Raw genomic sequence first — 22,992 nt, 5'->3', positions numbered from 1 at the left:
ATATTTATAGCTACATTTCCTCGGTCACCATTATATCACGTTGCTTCTTACAGAGCAGCATTTAAGCGTGAATGCTTCCAAACGCTGACAGACAACAGTCTGTGGAAACAGAAGCTTTTACCTTTCTTCTGAATTCCACTGCTTGGTGCCGTTCTCTCCAAATGACATACAGCACCAACATGTCCTCACCTCACTGTCTGGTTCAGATAATCTGCTTCCACGTTTAGAGAAAAACATCAACATTTATACTACAGGGGGGTTATATGTGGCTGAGAAAAAAAATATATATTTTTTTGTTCTTGTGAACCTATCCGTTAAATTTTTTGGATAAAATATTTTTATACACTGTAATACTATGCGGCATAGCACATTAGAAGAGCAGAAAAGACAAAACAAACGAATTCTCGGCTGGTAATATTTTACCGACCCCCACAGTACTTCCAAAATGCTGTAGTCCAAGGCGCGCTCAGCGATTTGGCGCTAGAGTGTCTCTGGTATCCAGATCAGCTGTAGCAGCTCTCACACTCTCCTCTTTTAGCCTCTGACTTGCTCATAGGACATATTCCTATGAGATTAATGGACAATCATGTCTGAAGAGGAAAAGAAGGTTTCCGATGAACTTTTCAAAGATGTCAAATTCTACGTGGTTGGGGACATTGACCAGAAGGTGAGACTGTGGACGTTAGCTTTTTATAGCTAAGTTGGTAGCATGCTAACTTGCTAGACCCTTTCAGTCTAAATGAGGTATCACAGAAGAGGCTAAACAGCTAAGCTATCTGGATGGCATAATAAACGGTAAACTTACTATTTAGATAACGTTTGAACTGTCGCGGCTATCCCTCCCGCCTGTCTTGTAAATGCATGTGAGCATGTCTGTGATGTTTGTTGACTGACTATGAAGTGCAGAAGCTAGTTAGCTCTGCAGTTCCACACAGCTCTTTAGCATTTGCTATGAGTTTCGTAGGTTAGCTGCTAGCTTCTAGCCTGCGGTTTATCGGTCCAGCGGCTTATAAAGCTGCTGCTAAAACTTGCATTTAGTAGCATGCTTTATGTACGCCCGTGCTTATCAGCCTCAGCGCTGTTACATCGCTGTTCTGATGCTTAGTGAAACGCCGCACAGGATTAGCCTATGTTATTTTACATCAACCTGTGACTGCCTACATCTTGCTCAATTGGGCGCTCATTACTGCGCATGTGTCACCGCTGTTTCACTCATTGGCACTGGAGACCTGTGGCACAGAGCTGTACTTCCTGCCAAATAGTGCTCCATGGACGCACCTCTGTTTGAGCTTGTTTGTGTTAAGCAGAGACAACGTGTTAGCTGCTGGATAATATTCAGTCTTATCAGTTTAACTCTGTAAAATGCAGAAATGCGACGTTGCTGTGAAATGATACACCCATGTCTGAGAGTGTCACTCAGAGCTAGAGGGAGAACATGGAGAAAAAAAAATGGTGTTATGGTGTTTCCATAACACCATAAGGCAAACTAACTCAGACACATCAGACTTCAACTGTATTTTCTGCTTGATACAAAAAGAAAACTCACATGGTTGTCAAGTTTGTCTGATAGAAGATAATTTACCTAGATTGAAGGATTCTTGGAGACACTGCGTTTGTTGACATGTGAGCTTTTCATGTGAACAGCAAAGTGACCTTAGAGCAGCAGATGTGATTGCCAAAAGAGATGCTGTTTCAGTTGCATTGAAATGTTTTGGCTAATGAAAAGATGATGTTGACCAAAATACAGGTGCTCTGTCTGCAGTGTCTTCACTACATGAAGTAGCATGCCTGTCCTTTTAACTCAGCAGCACAAAGCTCTGTGTGATTAGTGCAAAGCCATATCTGAAGGCCAAAGCAAAAAAGGTATTTTCAAGGTCTTTTTGCATTATATCCCTAACTCTGACAATAGCAGATCTGAAATGGTACTGCATCAATTTACCCTTTTATGTTTCTTTGCTAAGACACTATATGTAGGTTTCTAATGGACTTAATCTGGGTTTTCAGTCAGATTGACTGAAACAGTGTCATAGTGGGTAAAAGTGTTGATAGCAGGGCAAAGAAATTACAGGAACAAATGTCAGACTGCAATTGGAGTTTTGCTGAAATGAATATTTGACAAATGCTTTGTTTAAATGATGTAGCCTTTAAAATCACTTGAATACAAACAGGAGAGAGGCTCTAAATTTCTGTCTGATTATACATGTAGTCACTACTGACAAATAGGTCTTCAAGCTAATGATCATTTTCATTGTTGAATAATCTGGTGATTATTTTCTGGATTAACTGATGTGCTCTCTAAAATGTCATAAAAGGGTGACAAAAGTCCATGAGTGTTTTTGAAAGCCCAAGAAGACATCCTCAAATGTTTTGTTTAATCACACAGGTCTATTTTTTGTCTGAAGAAGGATTCTAAAATATACCAAGACGACAACTTCATGCTGAATTTGTCTGCTTTCATTTTCAGACTTTCAGGCCAAGACCAGTCGGACTTACTTATATATTTTATGAACTTTGCAGTTGCTTCATCATGTGCTCTCATTTAGTTGGTGTGTTTGTTATGGTTTTGATGTCTGGACCGAAATCTCCTCCAGGTTGTACAGCTGCTGAAAGCAGGGAAAGGTAAAGAGGTGTCCTACAATGCTCTGGCCACTCACATCATTGCAGAGGACGGGGACAACCCTGAAGTGGGTGAATCAAGAGAAGTTTTTGACCTGCCTGTTGTGAAGGTAAGGGTTGTGCTTGAATGTCTTCACACTCTGAGCCCTGGTTAGGTTTTATTTAAGCTGTTTTAAGTTTTGACTTTGATAGTTAAGTAGTTATTGGCTGTTTTCTAAAAAAAAAAACTTTTTTAACTGGATGAAAATTGTTCTTAAATTCAGGACTAATTAGCACAGGTATAAAACTTTTTCTGCCTCTACAACAATATGCTTTCACTTGGTGAGTTGGTTTTAAGGAAATGACTGTTCACTGCTACAAGTGTCAGCTGAGTTTGGGTTTGCAAGACTGAAGATAGATGGTTATCAACAAGGTTATTTTGCAATATGTCAAACTCTTTCTTCAATGCATAAAAATGAAACATGTCCTCATTTGATTAATTGCATCATTCTCAGTCAAGCCATGCTAGTGATTTAAAGGCACCCTGACATTGTTTAACTGAGAAGATGATGTGACGATGTAGCATTAGCTCATGACTCTCTTGTGTTTTCCAGCCGTCCTGGGTGATTCTGTCAGTCCGATGTGGAGACCTGTTACCGTATCCTTCTTCTATCAACTCCAAACTGGAGTTTAAAAAAGTATTAGTGTTAATAAGAGCCTAATATTTGAAATTTTAGAAATTAAAAGATGTGTTTCTAAAAGATTCACTGGTACACAACATTTTATTTTTCTGTAACCATTAACACTACAGTGTTACTGGATTCTCCCCAGAATCAGGACAGATATTCTTTGGAGTGACAGCTTGTCTTCCTAGGGTAAGTGTGTGTGCATGTATGTGTGTGTGAGAGAGAGAGCCTAATAAGCTAAATTATTCAGCAGTAAATATTTGAATTGTTTCTAAACAGACAAGCTACATTCTATGTTGCTGTACTTATCCTGCATTGTTTTGAAAAACGCTCATCTTCAGGTTATGGAACCCATCAGAGCCAGAATTATTTTTAAAAGATTGTGACTTATTCAGAAGCTGAAGCATGTCATTGTGATGTATTTCTGTGTGTGTTTGTACGCAGCTTCCGGATGATCTCAACACTTTGTGGGCTTACATAACTTTCTATGGAGGAGAATGTCAGCTTAACCTCAACAAGAAGGTCACCCATTTAGTGGTTAAGGAACCAAAAGGGGTAAGTGCCTGCTCTGAGGGCAGTCTTCAAAATTCATGATGTAAATAGTACTTTGCAGGTGAACATTATACATGGAAATTTTAAATTGTGTGTTTTTGGTCGTATATTCTTTTGTCCTCAGGCCAAGTTTGAGTGTGCCCTGAAACACCCCAACATCAAGATTGTCACCCTGGACTGGATAACAGATTCTGTTAAAGGTAACGCCATGTCAAACTGATGTATTCATTAATTCATAATACTTTTGCTTTACTTAATAGCTGGTCTTTTGATGATGTAGTTTCTCTCTAGATAAGATTAAACGATTCGTTGATTGACAATAAATTAATCAGCTATATTAGTTAACTGTAATCATCCATCCATTATCTATACACTGCTTAATGCTCATCAGGGTCATGGGGGGGCTGGAGTCTGTCCCAGCTGTCTTAGGGTGAAGGCAGGGGACACCCTGGACAGGTCACCAGTCTATCACAGGGCTACACATAGAGACAAACAATCACACTCCCAGAGTGTGTACCCAGAGAAAACCCATGCATTCACAAGGAGAACATGTAAACTCCATACAGAAAGATCCTGAGAAGGCCAGGATGTGAACCAGGGACCTTCTAGCTGCAAGGCAACAGTGTCAACCCCTTTTTTCCACTGTGCAGCCCCAACTGTAATAGTTAATAGTACCGTAATTCACTTTTTAATTAAACTGGTTATCTTTGGGTTTTGGACTGTAGGTCAAGCTAAAGAAGATGTTTGAAGGTGTCACCTTGGCCTGTGGCTTTTTCATTATGAAATAAATATCCCTCCTCCCAGTAGAAAAAAATGTAATAATTTTTAGTCGCAGTTGCAAACTATGGCTGCAGTTAATGACTGATTTCATTCTTATCTATAGCGACTGAATCTAGTAATCTAGGAAAGTTACTGATTAAAATTGGAGTTGCTAAACATGTTTGTGATGAGATTTAAGTCAATAAATGGATACTCAGCAATTGTCCCTTTTTTCACATTTTAAAGACAAAAGCAGGAAGGATGAAGCACTCTATCACCCTAGACTCATATATGTGGAGCCTGAAGAAGAGGAGGAGAGTGAAGCAGAGTCATATGACCAGCAGTTTCAATCAGATGGAAGCTACAGCCCCCAGCGATCCAGTGGTGGCTCTTCTGGTGAGGAGTCCAGCCCCCGAAGACGACCAGGACCCAAGAGACTGAACTCTGTCTCCCCGACCTCTCCCCGCAAACCTGAGCGCCGCAGTGAGCGCATGTTTGATGACTCTGATGATGACTCCCCCACAGAAAAGGAGGGCACCAACCTCAACTGGACACCAGCTGAAGTTGTCACACCGACTCCCCCAATTCCAACTGGCACAGCCAGACGGCGGGGTGGGCCACCTGGCAGCAAAGACCCCGTCTCATCCACAGCCAGTGGGCTGATCAACCTGTGTGCAACTGCACCCCCTGTACCTGGCAGTGGAGGAGCCATGCCAGGAGAGGCTCGGTCTGCCACTGCTGCCATCAGTCACTCCACACAGCAAGGTCAGTATGCTAGGACAGTTCATAACCCTCCTACTGCTGGATCCAGGGATTCACTGGATGTTTCTCAGGTTTGATTTCAGTTTCAGTGAGCATATCCTGGCCTAAAGAAGGTAATGTGCTCCCTGTTAACAGTTTATAACTACATTGCTGAGGAGTTGGACATTATATCTCTTTTCCTCTTTAGAAACCAAAATCACAGACCTATTCAATTTCTATTTTTGGCTCTGTAGTTTAAATATAGTCTTTCTGTAGTATTTGTTTTTGATTGCTTAGACGAGGAAATACTTTACTTGGCAACCTAAAAATAATGTGATTATAAGATAAGATGCTTCATTGATCCTTTAAAGGAAGGTATTTGTAACAGCGGCATGTTTACATAGACAACTGAAACAACAGAGAAGGTGGAGTGAGGGGAGGTGGGACTGAGCTGGTGGAGGTCACCACAGCTGGTGGGAAAGGGAAGGGGGGCAAGCTTGAGAGGATGAAGGGAGAAGTTTGGGTTGAAGGAGCAGGGTGGGAGGAGATGATCTCTCCAGTTTCGGTGCGTGCAGTATTATGAGAGATGATGCAATTTTGCGTCACTTTGCATTTAGGTGTTCTGCGATATTCTGTTATATACTGAACCTTTTTCTAAGGTGTTATCATATTACACTAATGTGAACTGAAAACTGTAAATAAGAAGAACATTATAGTGTAGCTACATGAATACACAATGTAACTTATGACAGACACAGCTTTTCAGATTCTCTCACAAATTACAAAACTATTTTTTGGCTTTTTAACTTTATGTGTAAATATAAAGTGGGGAACACATGAAATGGATCATTGCGTGAGGCAGTTGTTACTAAATACTGGTATTTGTAACACTGATGGACACGCAGACATTAGGTAAAATGGTGGTAAATGTGAAGTTGTTCTTTTGATTCTCTGTTCCTTAGCAATATCCTCCTAGACTTTCTGTCCTGAACTCTGTTTAATACTCTGCATCATAATAACTAGTGAGACTGTCAAATCGACTCTTGTAAAGTGAATACATCTCCTTACTGCATTACATTATGTTTGTGAAGCAACACAGAACGTACCCTTCAAGTTTGGACTTTTTTCGAAAGATTTTCTATGCACTTAATCTTAGTTTTGAAAGTGGATGATTGTTATTTACTGTTAATGCTGGGATCACATCTGCCGTACGGATGTTCTGAAACCAGTTTTCCATTAATCAAAGTTTCTCCTCTTTAGGTGTTCCAGTTCCAGAGGGCATCCCCGGGTGGACCCCGGCCGTTAGAACTCTCCGCAACATCACCAACAACTCTGACATGCAGCCAACCAATCGGCCCGCCAATGTAGCACATGTAAGAAGCCCTGACGGTTGTCTACATAATCACAGTTGCAATACTTTACTCGGTTTGTTCTGCCTGCTGTCACTGATTAGCATCACTGATCTCCTTCTAATGTGACTGAATATTGGCCATAGATTCCAAGCGTTTATGTTTCACAAAACATTTGTCCCAGATAATTTTTTTCTTTATTCTCTCATTAGACAATATCTTATTACAGATTTTCAAGCCTTACTTTGGCAGTATCAAGACATGTTGCAGTGAGATATGCAAATGCTGTTGAAGGAAATCCCAAAGTAACACGCTGCCATTCCAGTGATTTTGCATGTTTAAGCCAAATATCTGCTATCTGCTCACACCTTCTGTCTCAGCCATTTTTCAAAATGTGCATCTGCATTTTAGATGATGTAATATTCTCCAGAAAACTGTCAGGTTAAAAATGTAATGTTCAGATACCAATTCAACTCCTTTAAAGGTTAGAGCTTTTCCTTATAGAGCGTGCTTTTATAACTCACATTAATCCTGATTTTGCTTCTAAATGAGGAATTCTTCCCATTATCATTTGGGATGACAGATGCCCCATCTAAACATGGTTCTGATTGGACAGACAGTAGAGGGACCATATACAACTGTGAACACCGGTGCATCATTCCATTCCCAGTTTATTAAATCTCCACTGAAATACTACAGTAGTTGTCGCTGCATCCTCATGTTCTCTACCTGAACATGTTATTTTCTTTTCCAAAGTGCTTTCTTTTCTAACTGCTGTTTATTAACTAAACTTTACAACCTCATCAAATGAGAATACAGCTATATGTTTTATTTATGTGGTACTGTGTAGCTGAAGCTGTCCCACTCTTTAAGGTCAACCCAAAAACTTTTGTGCACCACTCAGTACAACAATCAAAATCAGGAATTGTTTTTACCACTCATATGTCTGATGAATATTTGCATTCTTTTCTGAATTTAATAGTTTATACATGTAGTGCATTGTCAAACTATTATGCTAACTATGGTAGTGTGCAAGGAACAACAGCATAACAGGATGGTTAATACAAAATCACACAGCGAAACTGAAACAGCTGTGCAGGAGAACAAACCTAGCAGAGGGACAGCCAGCCTAGAAATGTCAGGTTACTGAAACAGACTTCTGTCAAATCCTAAGAGTTAACAGTGTGACAAAGAATGAGGTAGTGGTCATTCTGCATCAGCCAGAGCCCTCACAACAGACAGGTGTTTTAAATGTGCTGCTGTCCAAGCGCTCCTGTAGAAGCAAGAGAGACTACTCATATTTTTAGAAAGCATCTTTTATGCAACTGTGTTTTTTTCACAAGTACCGAATGTCTTTGCACAGTACCACCCCTTAGCACTTTCTCTAAGTTTAAACATGTTTTCTTTGTTGCAGATTATCCAGAATCTGGCAGCCAATCAGACAAAGCCACTGGAGCAGCAGACCAATCAGAGCCATCCTCAGACCCCTAACAGCACCAACTCTCTTCTGTTTAATCAGTCCAAACTGCCCGGCCAGCCTCTCACAGCAGAGCAGCAGCAACAGTTGCTGCAACAACAGCACCAGGTTTCCCAGCAACAACATCAGCAATTGCCACAGCAACCACAGCATCCCATGATGCAGCTTCAGCAGCAGCAGCATCAGATGATGCAGTTACAACATCAACAACAGTCACAGGGTGCTCAACAACAAGGGTTCCCACAGTTGCCTCAGCAGCAGCAACAGTTTCTGCAACAGCAGCAGCAGTTGCACCAACAACAGATGTTTTCCCAGCAGCAGCAACAGCACGCGTTCTCCCAGCAGCAGTTGCGACCCCAGCAGCTCTTGCGGCCGGGTCTACAGCAACTGCAGCAGCAACAGGTATTGCAGCAACAGCTTCAACAGTTTCAGCAGCAGCAACGCATGCAGATGTTACAACAACAACAACAACAGCAACAACAACAGCAGCAGCAGCAGAATCAACAGCAGATGCACCAACAGCACTTACAGCAGCAGCATTTTCTGCAGCAGCAGCAGCAGCAACACATGCAGCAGATGCAGAAGCAGCACATGCAGAATCAACAGCAGCAGCAGCAGGCTCTGCAGCATCAGAGTCAGCAAGCCCAGCAACAGCAACAGCAGCAGCAACAGCAGCAGACGACGATTACGCTGCAGCCTCAGCTCCAGCAGCCTCCTCACACCTCCCCGCTGTTTGGACACGAGCTGGGACAAGAAAGTGAGTAGAGCCAGAGTCAGGGTGGAGGATGATCAGGTTCACTTCAGGCTGTAATGCTTTATATTAGTGTAAGTGATGGGTTTGTAGTGAAACATGTTATCGGCTTGGATCAAAGCGCTGCACTGACCACTATTACCACTATCATGGAAGAGCACAAATGCTTTGTAGAACTTCAGAATTTCCTAAATGCAATTCTCCTGACAGATACGGATTATGTTTTACAATTTTTATAAAGTTCAGTTGAGGTCTAATAAAACTGAGCTTTTTGTAGATGGTTTAAAATGTGATGAAGCTTTACCACATCAGACCACAGAAGTGTGAGTGTCACACAGAAAGATGCTACAGGTCATCCAGACATGTGGAGACTTTAAAGAAGAACGAGTAAAACCATTGGCGACAACAGTTTAAACCTACTGCTAACTTTCTTAGTTGGTGGCACCAGTACACAATTTGGTCGCAACGTAACCCCCTGTTGTCTTTTTCTATGGATACAGCGGGGTATTAATCAATCTGGCATTCTAATGAATACTTGCCTTTGCATACTTTAGTTTTGAATTAATGTTAAGCTTGACAGTGATTCAGACTTGTTTTTTTAAAAATGATATTTTATTCTGAAAATATCTTTATTTTTTTTTTAACTGTGCTTTTTCCTAAGTTTATAAATTGGGAACAAGGCTAAACATTGCACTTTTTCAACCACAGCGTATCAATTCAAACGACAATCTACTTCTGGTCCTTAAAAAGTAGAAGGTAGCAGTTATATATATTTTTGAATTCCTCAGATTACTGCTGACAGTTAATCAATTAACTGATGATCATTAGCATCCCGAGGAGCTACGGCTGCTCTCTGCTGACAGACACTTAGTTTACGACCTCTGATAGTGTTTGAAAATCCCTGCTTAACAGTAGCACGAGCCTCAGCTAGCTAAAACCAGACAGCCGCCACACACGACTTTTTTCATCAACAGAATTATTAACCTCAGTTAATCATTAGCATCCCTTTGCCAACCATGATAAGTAAACGTAATTATAGTCATTCCAAACAGCCACACTGAAAGACTAAATGAAAAGCCAGGTATCAGACAGAGGTAAGGGAAGTTAGGACCCCAGCCTAACCCTAACCCAGAAAGGTTTAGAATTGAAGGCGGTTTCTGACACAACCTGGCCAGTCTTCCAAGCACAGACATGAAGACGGGTGTTTAAGGTGCGTCGTCCTCCACTGGTTTAAAATTTTGCTGGTTTGAAACCCAGAATTGTGGCTTATCCAAATATGGGCTAAGGTTGGCTACTGTAGCAGCGTTTTAATTACAGGGCAGTTATCATAATCAGGCAGCAACTTTATAAAATTTTGCTGACACCATCCTGTAAAGGTCTTGCAAAATGTACATCCTGATCCAAAAACAGAACTGTGTGTCTGAAGAAAAGTCCCACTTTATTCTTTAAAGCCAGCTGACAATCGCAGCCTTCAGCTCCTCTTAAGGGAAGAGTAATGTTCAGAAGTCCAGGATTCAGTGGTTGAGGTCATAATGATTTGGTTAAAAATGACTGACTTCATATTACTAAAGAGAAGCTGACTCTCTTTGAAAGGAAGCCAGGGATTTATTTTTTTTGATCCAACATCTGTATTTTAAGAGTCTCCTTTGATTTTAGCCTCACGTCATAGTTCAGACAGAGCATAAACCCTGTTTTAATCTTAGTTCCACAGGATGGCTTTCTGCTGGGCTGTGTGTTTGCTGTTGCTGACTACCCAGAACAGATGGCTGACAAACAACTCCTGGCCACATGGAAGAGGGTAAGACAGACATTGAGTCACAGCAAAAGCATAAAGGTGCTGGTTTCCTTTTGAAACTGGCTGAGATAAATAAACAGAAAGACAGCATCAAAGATGGTGACAAAATGGTAAAAGATATTTAGATCAATGTGTGTTTGCTGAACTGATCCTACAGGTCATCCAGGCATGTGGAGGCGCTGTTGACCCCATTCTGACCAGCCGCTGCACACACCTGCTCTGTGAGAGTCAAGTCAGCAGCACATATGTCCAGGTACGGATTCATGCCATCAGAAGTAGCGATAGATACTGAGACCAGGTATTTATTCTTAAAGATCAGAGCATCAAAACAGTCAGACACGACCAGTTCTGCTACCGATATTGGAGAATTAGAAAAACACATTTCCTGTTATTGCTGTATACATGTTGTCTTGCACATTTTGTCCTAGCAACTGGGTTTCTAATTCTTCTGTAATGCATTTTTGGAATTTCCAATCCACAGTAGATGCGTTCTCTTTCTCAGAGCCTGTGTGTGTAAGGGGATGGTCCAACTACATTTTTTTTTCTGTTAAAAATAACAAAAATAAGCAGTGAGAGTGCTGTTAAAAGATCAAATTAATAAGCAGTATCCATCTGAGCACTAGTACCATTACAGTACTCCACGGCTGTAAATCATGCAGTAGGAGGAGTCTGGATGAACAGTGAGATGAATGTAGAGCACTTATGCTCCTTGATTTAGTCTACTTTAACAAAAAAACCCTTTCCTGTGCCAGGCACTGAGAGAAGGGAAGCGCTGTGTGACCGCCCACTGGCTAAACACTGTGCTGAAGAGGAAGAGGATGGTTCCACCTCACCGGACACTACATTTACCCTTCGCCTTCCCTCCTGGATCCAAACCCTGCTCTCATCATGTAGGTTCACACCCCACAAACAGCTGCTACATTTGTTCACACACACTGATCAGAAAGTTGGGAGTCCATCCCCGGCACCAAGCTGCCACGCATGGTCCCTAACCCCATCTGCTCCAGGGGCACCTTAGTGTGACTGACCCTGTGCTCTCAGCCCAGCTTCCAGCCAGGATGCACGATAAAGAGAACATTCCCTTTAAAAAGGTTTCACAAAATATCTGCATTAGTGTGGGCCTTCAACTCCTTCATATGTGGCAGCTATGGCAGTATTTTTCATATTTAATATTCATATCATGTGTGCTATTACAAGTTTTTGTCACCAAATCGATGAACTCCTAGAGAAATAATCAGACAAGCGTCATATGTAGTCAGTATAATCTGAAGACCTTCAAAGTGCTTTTGAGTTTTCATTGAATTGAAATGGTATCACAGCAACTTTTGATGTTTTACCATTAAAAAGGGCTTTGCTGAAAATCAAATATGCATTTTCAAATTTGCTGGACACAGGAAGTCCTAGTGCTTGTGTGTTAAACGTACCTGGTGTGTTCTACACGTGATATACAGGCAGCATAGTACATGGTTGCTACATGTTCTCTAATGACTCTGACTTTGCTGTGTTGAACTGCACTACTGCACCCGGTGATGGTAGACCTTGTTCTGCTGTGCGGGAGATCCACTGTGAGCAGATTCTGGTGACTCCAACCAGAACCTGTCGCAGGTGCAGCACTGGTGTCGCTTTACCAAAGCTCACTGAGAACACAGAGCAGAACAAGAATGCCATGAATTAAGCCCACGATAAGATAGCAGACTACTGTCCCCACCTCCAGTCCAAGAATCGTGGAGTCCATCTGTGGGATGACAGACTTGTTGGAGAGGCAACAGAATATATTACTTAAAAACTTTTAGAGGGAAGACATACAGTCAGGCCCATAAATATCTGGACATTGACATAATTTCCAGCATGTCGGCTCTTTATTCCACCACAGTGGATTTGAAATGAAACAAGACGTGCTTTAAGTGCAGGCTTTCAGCTTTAATTTGAGGGTATTTACATCCAAATCAGGTAAACGGTGAAGGAATTTCAAGCATTTTAGCTGTGCCCTCCACCTTTTTAAGGGACCTAAAGTAATTGGACAATCTAACTTAATCATAAATCAAATTGGAAGGTGAACCTCTGCCCCAGTCTCTAGTCTTTTGCAGGTTTTCTTCCAGGAGTGACCTGTATTTCGCTCTATCCATCTTTCCATCAACTCTGACCAGCTTCCTTGTTCCTGCTGAAGGAGAACATCCCACAACACGCAGCATTACAGTTTGACACACAGCAAACATGTGGAAGAAGGCGCTCTGATCAGATGAGACCAAAATTGAACTTTGTGGCCTACATGCAAAACACCATGTGTGGAGGAAACCTAACAGTACATCAACCTGATCACAGCATCCCCACCGTGAAACATGGTGGCGGCAGCGTCTTGCTGTTGGGATGTTTTTCTTCGACAGGGACAGGGAGGCTGGTCACATTTTATGGAAGATGGATGGAGCTGAATGCAGGGCAGTCCTGGAAGAAAACCTGTCTTGAACACCACGTCTTATTTTTCCTTTTGCTTCACAATTATGTGTTACTTTGTGTTGGTCTGTCACATAAAATACATTTAAGTTTGTGCTTGTAATGTGACAAAATGTGGAAAAATTCAAGGGGTATGAATACTTTTGCGAGGCACTTTATATTTCTGACAATAGCTGCAACACAGGAAGAAAAGATTAAGTGGTTTTAGGGTTTTAGTCCTGCTGTGGAATGAAGTTGTGACAATAAGATTACAGCAAAGTGGACAAATTGTAAACACTTTTGTGATTACCAGGGTCTTACTTTTTCATCATTGTATTTGTATACCCACCGTCTTATTACGCTGACATTTTCTCTGTTGCTGTGTTTCCTCTCAGATCATATCAGTGACTGGTTTTGTGGATGCTGACAGGGATGACCTGAAGCTGATGGCCTACCTTGCTGGTGCCAGATACACAGGATATCTGTGTCGCAGTAACACTGTCCTCATCTGTAAAGAGTAAGATTGGGGGGATGAATGAGTGCCTGCAGAGAGAATCATTGGTAGCCGTCTTACATATCCAGTGTAGTGCACCAATATACAGTCGTCCTTCGCCATGTTACCGTTCACTTTTTGCGGTCTCAGTGTATCGTGGATTTTTAAATTTTATATGTTTAATTTTGTATTGTTTTTTTTTTTGCGAGATTTTGCCGTATTTTAGTGTTTTTGTATATCTATTATTTAAATAATTTTTGTGGTAAAACAAGCATTTTCTAGCATCAAAAATTGAAAACGATATAAAAATGTAAAAAAAAAAATAATTCAAACATATTAAAAGAATATTAAATTGAAACAAAATGTCTAGCGTACAGCACTGTGCGCTGATTGGCTCAGCGACCGTAGAATCAGTCTCCTGTGTTCAAGCCCTACGATATCGATCAAACATTCTGCGCCTTCTAAGGCTTCTAGCGGTGAACCCAAGCACCAGAGGAAGATGCTTACATAGCAGAAAATTTAAAAAATTATGTAGGTTAAAGACTGAAACTAAAATAGCTACTTAGAAATGTCACTGAAACGCACCATTATAGGAAGACTAGACCACCACTTATGTGTGCCTCATCGTTAGTGTGACTGCATGCCGGGCAGACTTGTGCTGCACTGGAAGTGATGCGGAAATGTTATAAGTGTCAACCTAGTGAGATTGCTTAAGCAAGTTTTACAGGAAAGAGAGCAGGGTGCTCATTTAGACACATTCAAACCCACCAGATTAGCTAATATTCAATCATGTCTGAAAGGGGCTTTGATTATGAACTTGTGTTAGTGCTGTAGATAAAGCATAAAGTTTTATTGACCCACTGTAAAAATTTATGCTGTGAAACACACATCTAAAAAGAGTAATGTGAAATGTCTGTGTCACATGTGAGTTGAAAAGATTTTCAGCTTCACTTCTGAAAAGTTTCTGCCACCCATATAAGCCTGTGCTGAACCAGGTACGTTGTTGGTGATATAGCTTCCTTACTGATCTCTCTTCAGACCCAGTGGGCTTAAATATGAGAAAGCCAAGGAGTGGAAGATCCCTTGTGTGAATGCCCAGTGGCTGTGCGATATACTACTGGGCAACTTCGAGGCACTGAGACAAATTCAGCACAGCAGATACTCCATCTACACACATCCTGAACCACTGGTGCCTAACCCTCAGCTGGTCCAGAACTTGCTGGGTAAGTTCATGATGATGGAACCAGCTGGTTATCTTGGGCTGGGTTGGGCTGGTATAATTGATTTTAGGAAAGAAATTATCTGGGATATCGCACAACAAGACATCCAGTTATTGCACACAGCGTTCTGTGGGTTTTTATAACTTCAGATCTTACTGTGGATTATCCCCCCTGCAAAGAAAGCAATGTATGGTGTTTGTGATGTTAACATCTATGTGTACATTTATCTTTTTTTTTTTTTTTCGAGTTTATTTGTAAAAGGACAGCGTGCAGTTACATTAAAAAGATGGTTGCACCAGATTTAGCTTCAAGCTAATTTCCATCTGTAGTCCTTGGTCAAGGACCAAGGACACGGCCCTCGGCTTGATCATGTACACTACTGTTCAAAAGTTTGGGGTCACTTAGAAATGTCCTTATTTTTGAAAGAGAAACATTTTCTTTTCAATGAAGATGACATTAAATGAATCAGAAATACAGTCTAGACATTGTTAATGTGGTAAATGACTATTCTAGCTGGAAACATCTGATATTTAATTGAATATCTCCATAGGGGTACAGAGGAACATTTCCAGCAACCATCACTGCTGTGTTCTAATGCTACATTGTGTTAGCTAATGTTGAAAGGCTCATTGATGATTAGAAAACCATTTTGCAATTATGTTGGCACATAAATAAAAGTGAGTTTTCATGGAAGACATGAAATTGTCAGGGTAAAACTTTCTACTGGTGGTCAAATACGTATCAATTGGAATTGTTGTGTTATGTCCTGACTTTGGCTTCTGTTTTTCTCTGTAGCTGCTTGGAGAACGCCAATCAAAGTATCGCCTGAAGCTTTGGCGGTGAGTTTTTGTGCCACAGCATTTTTCATACTCATTTTCTTTTTGGTGTGTCAGAAAACAGCTCAGTCATTAGTCCGCTTACTCGGCTGTATCATCCTTCTGTACATGTGCAGCCTCACACAGCTCCATCTGAACGATGCAGTATACAACAGGAGTGAGTACACCTCTGTGCAGTATCACTTAGATGTCAAAGGATTCAGAATTCTATCACTCAATAATTTGATTACTTCTAAACTGAAATGTAGGGTGTTTGCTCTCTTGTAGAACTAAAAACTGTTGTTTAGATTTACTGCAATAAAAATACAGGTCCCATCATAGAACCTCTTTTTCTGAGATTCAGATCTTTAACTTTTTCAAAACTTCGTATGTCCATCTTTATTTTTGATGAAAGTCTCAATCCTCCTCAGCATGAAGGATGCTAGTGTTGCCCTAATTTGTGGAGAAATGTTCAGGTATTCTTCAGAGACTACGGCTTTGGAGCTAATTTTTACACTGCTGTGACCACCATTTTCTGCCTTTTCTCCTGCACTTTTTGGTGGAGCCATCTTGCATTTTCATGATAAGGTTGCAATGAACGGCTGTGATAGACAGGTGTTCTGCATATTCTTATTGTTATCATTATTGTTATTTTTGTTTTTAATGTTATTTTTTCAATAATCAGTGTTGAAAGCCAGCCGTGCAGACTTTGTAAGGATAACGGGTGGTCTAATATTGATTTGCACAGCCGTATTTTTTTCAATTGCTCTTTGCTGGAGGGGTTGAGTTGCTCTACCTTTATCTTTGAAATTGATTTTGGCAAAAGGTTGTGAAATATTTTATTGCTGATTATTCCTCCTGTGCCAGGCTTCTGTAGACTGCGAGTCTTCTTATCTACAGTCATTCATGGTGCATCTTTAAATGTAATGTCACTGGGGCTGAAACGTTACTCAAGTAATTCGACTAAACCAAAATTCCTTATACTTCACTGCCTGAAAAAATACTTCATGCCAATGCGCCTGCCTTAACTACTTTACTAACTTTGTATTTAGCTCTGAGAGACCAGTGCCCTTTCAATACTGACCTCACATCGCTATTTTGTTGGTCATATGTTTAGTTTGAATACTTTTTCTGAAGATGCCAGTTACGGTAAGTGTTGGGTTAACACCAGGCTTTAAATCTCGATTTGCCTTCATGTTATCCCAACATAGAGGACAAAATCCTCCATAGTTGCGTCCACATTTCCTTATCAGCTTAACTTATGTGTCTTATGTGTTATATTAACTTCCCATTTAGAGTCTCCAGCTGCTCCAGAAGCAGAAGATCACTGACGCCACCAACCCGCCTGCAAACAAGAAGGCCAGGTCAGTACAGCAGATCTGGGTTCACCCTGCTCATCACAGAAGAATGGACATAGTTAGCCCACACACTGTCTAGATCAGGGGTCGGCAACCCGCGCCTCCGGAGCCGCATGCGGCTCTTTCAGCCCTCTGTTGTGGCTCCCTGTAACTTTGGAAAATGCATTGTTCTGCCTTTCAGGCGCGTTTCAATGCATTTTAATATAGAGAATTTTATTGTGAAATTACCGCTCTTACTTTGACGTGTCACTCCACCGGATGTGCTGTGCCTGTGACATGAGAGCGCAAAGCTGATGCAGAGAGACAACACGGAGCTTCCGATTCTCACACATTTCATGCCTTTTTTTTGTTTTACTCCTGGAGAAGAAACGCCTGTAGTTTCACATCGTTTTGTACTCAAGAATGGCAAGCCTGTCTATTAAAACTCCACTCCAAGAAAGACACGTCTTGTCTTTGAGTCAAAAGTACTCATGATAGGGTAATACACGTTACTCGCAAGAACACGGGATGTCACATCCAGACAGCAGGTCAGAGAGTCAGAGGAGTGTCGTCTTGGAAAAATAGGGCAGCGACTTACCGGAGAAAAGTTATTAGCTTAAGATAAATAGATATAGATTTTACAAGTTAAATAGACATTCGCAAAATATTGAGTTCCAGCTAACATTACGTAACATATGAGGTCCAGGAGCAAAAATGACATTAACCAAGTAAGATAAATATTAGTGGAAGGACACAATTAAAAAATGAATCTATCTATTTAGAGGCTTTGTAATTAATTAATCACGACTGATTAACAAGGGCATAGAGGTAAAAAAAAAAAAGCGATAAATGCAGTGTTGTCTTCATTTTAAATGCCAAAAGGATTTTGCGGCTCCCGGTGTTTTCTTTTCTGTGGGAATGGCTCTTTGAGTGTTAAAGGTTGCCGACCCCTGGTCTAGATTACTATTTTCTCATGATCGTTTGAGTAAAAGTGGAATTTTGCATGTGTGTGTGCAGACTGGAAGAGATCCAGTCTCCCAGTAAGAAGCTTCCTCCAGAGTCCACCCCACGGGTGATGTTCACAGGCTTTGAGCCCATGCAAGTACAGCAGTACACAAAGGTAAAGTGTGCCTGAACACTCACTACATGTATTATTAAATGACTTTTCTTCTCACGTGTGTCCATTTTGGCATCGGATTGTGTGGCAGTGACCAGCCATCAAACAGAATGCTAAAGTTACAACCAAGGCTGTTCATTCCCTCATTTGACGTTGTCCGAAATGCAGCCTTGTTTTTTTTTTAAGAATGTGGCATTTGTTTATTAGTTATTGATGATCAGAAATCATGGCAACATAGAATGTGGCAACTTAATATAGATGTACTCACAAACAAAATGACCTTGCACTGAACACAGGCGTGTGTTATGCATGTGTATGTTATGTAAGGATACTGAATCGTGTGACCTAAATATGTAGCGGTCAGGAGGAATTGATGGGACTCGGAAACACCCCCACAATTTAATCAATTGTTCCTTGCATCATTTCTGATGGATAAGTCCCAATAAGTCCACGGCAGTCGATTTGTAGTAGGATCGCTATCATGTGATTGTCAGATAGGTGACGTAGTGTTCACTTGTTGTCATAGTTACAGTGACGCCGTGACGCTATCTTGCAATGATACAGAAATCTTTATCAAATCTGTGGATCCAGACTATAAGCTGCATCACTGTCAAAATGTAATCACTTGGTCCTTGTGTCATTTCTGACCTTTCCTGAAAATTTAATCTAAATTCGTTGATCCGTTCTTGAGTAATGTTGTGAACAGACACACAGACAAACCAGTGCCAATCGTCACATAACTCCACCACGTTTCTTGGTGGAGCAATAACCAAGTACTGAAATAAGGTTACTAGTAACTGTTTTACAGGTGTCAACATTAGCTTCTCCCTTTCTGTTGTGTTTCATGTGTGTGTCTTCATCTGCTCCTTTCTTGCAGAGATTACATGCTTTAGGTGGTGAAGTCGCCGACAGCAGTCTGAAAGCCACTCACCTGGTGGCCAGTAAGGTGACTCGCACTGTCAAGTTTCTCACTGCCATGTCTGTGGTGAAACACATCATCAGCCCAGAGTGGCTGGAGGAGAGTTGGAGAAGCCAGAAGTTTGTGGGTATGTGTTTGTAGTTTCATGTCATTACTAAAACTGTCTGTTTTTTCATTCAGTGTGCAATTTCCGTACTGCTGGAAACATAGACTAACGTGTGTGTCTGTGCGTGTTGCAGATGAGCAGAGTTACACTCTGAGGGATGCAGAGGCAGAGGTGTTGTTTGGCTTCAGTCTGGAGGAGTCACTAAAGAGAGCTCACAGTGCACCACTCTTCAAGGTTAAACAACACATTTCACTCTCACACTAGCGTTATGTCCATGAAAAATGGCAAGAGCAACACATTTGTTGATCACAAAGTATTCTTGAAAGGAAAAAAGGACTGTGATAAAACTTTAAGATTCTCATCCGTGAGTAAAAACTAGATGATGTAAAGATACAACCGTCATCCAGCACTTCTAAATGGATAAGCTAAAGTAGCATTATCAGGTGGTGGATTTCTCAGATATCTTTCTTGTTGGAGGGGATGTGTTTCAGGAGTAATGGTGAGAGTGAACCATCTAGATTCCTCTTTCAAGATGAACTCTGACAGTTATTTTCAATAATCAGCTGTTCTGTAGTGCAGAGAGTATATGGCTGCAGTAATGCCAGTGTCAGTGCTCATGCTAGGTGAGCAGAGAAAGAGTAAATCTGTTGAAACAACCAGAGTCGGGAAATTCTAACATTAGCTAAGATGTGAAAATGTAATTTACAACACAATGATATAAAATGCTACTGGAATGTCTACAAATCAAATGAGTGAATTTGACTAAAACTAGAACACAGCTCTACACGGCTCGGACGATGCTGCATTAACTTGGAGTAGTTCTGATTAATGTACTGTGTCCTGACTGTCTCTCTGTATTTCATTTGATGGTTGATGCAGGGGAAGTACTTCTACCTCACCCCGGGGATCTGCCCCAGCCTCAGCACCATGAAGTCCATCCTGGAGAGTGCTGGAGGAAAGCTGCTCGCTAAACAGCCCTCATACAGGAAGATAATGGAGCATAAACAGAACAAGGTGCTGAAATGAAGCTGGAGTTCTTTCACTTCCTTGTGCACTCAGGGAAAATGCATAGTTCATGTCCTGAAACACCAGCTGTTTCTGGAAAATATGAAACCAAATGACTGTCCTAAATGCATTTCGTGTCCAAAAATCAATAATAAGCATTATTTTTCATTGAAATCATATGCAAGCAGATGCTAGAATATCTCTGATAGTGGTCCAGCATGGTTTAGTACTAACTAAGTATTCTTTTTTATTTATTTTTTCAACAGAATCTTCCAGATATCATCCTAATTTCCTGTGACAATGACCTCCATCTATGTAGAGAATACTTCTTGAAAAATATTGGTAAGACACAGACACACACAGACACATGCATACACAAGGTAACAACCTGTTCCATTAGAACCTGTGCTGAAGTGTTTGTAGTGTGTCTTAGATGTTGTCTTATGTCTCTGTTGTCCAGATGTCCACAACGCAGAGTTCATCCTGACTGGAGTTCTCACCCAGAAACTTGACTATGACTCATATCCTTTACAGCCAATGAGAGCTCAGAGCACTAAACGTCTTATAGATCAGTAACTGTGTCTCACTGCATAATTTTTGCCTGTTCCCTTTAGTGTGATAACACATAAAGAATCAGAGTCATCGTTTTGCTTAGCCTTCACTCTGGTTAAGTACCTGATGTGTTGGTCCTTATTAAAGCAGACAGTACATGTAAAATATGCAACAGAAGAGAGTACGGCCCTGTACAGGATCATTTAAATACCAAACGGTTACTTAGAATACTTCCATGACTTTGAAGTTGACAAATAGAGAAAATCCATATATGATCAGTCAAAAACTTATACTTTAGAGAGCTTACATTAAAAATGTAACATAGCAGAAGTATAAACAATGCAACAAGAGGGAATACACCTCTGGTCACTGTAACACAAATGAAACTATTAGGTCTGTATGAAATTTCTAATCAGTCTAACTGCATAAATATAGTTCTATAATGACGTGAACGACAGAACGGTCTGTCTCGGACTGATGGGCTGTGTCTATCTGCATGTCTGCGTCACGGCCCCTCATGGAAATAATTTGTCAGAGGAGGTGAAATATCTGTTTATGTGACTTTACAAAGATGGAAAAGCATTGAGGAACACTGATCACAAACCAGAACTCTTCAGAAATACAGCGGTAATCGGGAGGCATAGAACTAGTCATAGTACCACCAATCAGAGCCACAATGGTTCTAAAATGTCACCACAATTTGTGCGCAACGTCAAAATTGTCTGTAAACAATGGCAGAATATTTCTCCAAAGATTGGTGCAACACTGGTATCCTCCGTACTCAGGAGAATTGAGTCTGTCATCGGAAGATATAGGTAGACATCCAAAGTATTGAAATATGCTGTGAAACTCAAGTGTGGAAAGGTGTCCTGCTTCCTACAGTAAGGTAAATGTAACATAGTAAGTCTAAACTGATGGGGCTAAATTTTACATCAGAGCAAATACCTTACCGTTCAGAAAGTAATGCAGTTAATGGAAGGTGATATAAATCATCCGTTATCTATACAGTACTAACTCCTCATTTGGTTCATGGGGGGGCTGGAGTCTATCCCAGCTGACAGTCTGTCACAGGACTACACATAGAGTCAAACAAGCACACTCACATTCACACCTTTAGAGTGACCATTTAACCTCAGCATGTTTTTGGATTGTGAAGTTGGAGTACCCTGTGAATAGCCAGGCATGCACAAGGAGAACATGCAAACTCCATGCAGAAAGATCCCAGGAAGGCTCAGACACGAACCCTAGCTGCAAGCCGAAAGTGCTAACCGCCAAGCACTTTCAGCTCAGAATAATAAAAGAATTTATGGTGTTACACATGTTGTATACTTAACATGTACACTACTGTTCAAAGGTTTGGGGTCACTTAAAGAAAAAAACTTTTTCTTTTCAATGAAGATAACATTAAATGAATCAGAAACACAGTCTGGACATTGTTAATGTGATAAATGACTAATCTAGCTGGAAACAGCTGATTTTTAATGGAATATCTACATAGGGGTACAGAGGAACATTTCCAGCAACCATCACTGCTGTGTTCTAATGCTACATGGTGTTAGCTAATGGTGTTGAAAGGCTAATTGAAGATTAGAAAGCCCTTGTGCAGTTATGTTGGCACATGAATAAAAGTGTGAGGTTTCATGGAAAACATGAAATTGCCTGGGTGACCCCAAACTTTTGAACGGTAGTGTAGGTCTATCTGTATAATGCTTTCAAATAAATAACATTTGCGAAGAAATGATAGTGACACAGGACAAAGGAGAGACCAGCCATTACATTTTGCCGTCTCCCCTCCCTCTGCATGAGTCCATGGCATGTTGCTGCGTTGGCCGCTTCATTTAAATAGGAATGGGTTGACTAAATGTGGTAGGACAACACATGGTGCTATCCTGCATTAGTTGGGGGATCTAATTGTTGTTATGTGATTTTATATTGAAAAGTTGTAGCTGTGTTGTTACTGTGATATCTCGTAAAAAACAAAGTTTCCTTAACAGTCACACTTATAAGTTCACTTGATTGAGTCATACCGATGACATGAAGAAGACAAGAAGAGAAAGCCGCCTGTGTACAGTCCAGCCACACTGACTTTTCTATGTTTTTATTTTTGTGCATATATCTCCAGTCATTTTGTAGCTTTTTGTTACCTGTTTGAAATAAATAAATGGATGTTATTTTTGTGAAATGATTGCTTAAATTATGGAGGATTAAACCCTTTTCCTGTTGAAATAGGATGTGTAAAGGCTTCAGCTCTACATGCTACTTTTTAAATAAAAACTACATTTGTTTGTGCTAA

The 22,992-nt window shown here is 40.8% G+C and overlaps 1 protein-coding gene across 1 annotated transcript; it reads left to right on the top strand.

Annotated features, from left to right (window-relative positions):
- The first annotated feature begins 466 nt into the window (after nucleotides 1–466).
- Nucleotides 467–22,992, top strand: paxip1 (PAX interacting (with transcription-activation domain) protein 1). Its single transcript, XM_022209749.2, has 23 exons — nucleotides 467–667; nucleotides 2,592–2,726; nucleotides 3,210–3,253; nucleotides 3,407–3,470; nucleotides 3,726–3,836; nucleotides 3,958–4,033; nucleotides 4,839–5,357; nucleotides 6,594–6,706; nucleotides 8,097–8,916; nucleotides 10,614–10,708; nucleotides 10,863–10,958; nucleotides 11,458–11,595; nucleotides 13,531–13,652; nucleotides 14,667–14,851; nucleotides 15,644–15,687; nucleotides 16,960–17,027; nucleotides 18,018–18,120; nucleotides 18,995–19,163; nucleotides 19,276–19,376; nucleotides 20,022–20,156; nucleotides 20,414–20,489; nucleotides 20,608–20,668; nucleotides 22,700–22,992. Exons 1-23 carry the CDS (start codon nucleotides 587–589, stop codon nucleotides 22,713–22,715), a joined length of 3,372 nt encoding a protein of 1,123 aa, XP_022065441.2. The 5' UTR covers nucleotides 467–586; the 3' UTR covers nucleotides 22,716–22,992.

This window comes from Acanthochromis polyacanthus, chromosome 9 (genome assembly GCF_021347895.1).
Source record: "Acanthochromis polyacanthus isolate Apoly-LR-REF ecotype Palm Island chromosome 9, KAUST_Apoly_ChrSc, whole genome shotgun sequence".
In the NCBI taxonomy this organism is placed as follows: Eukaryota; Metazoa; Chordata; class Actinopteri; family Pomacentridae; genus Acanthochromis; species Acanthochromis polyacanthus.
The sequence above is the reverse complement of the archived record's forward strand: the minus strand, read 5'-3'. Positions and strand labels throughout refer to the sequence as shown.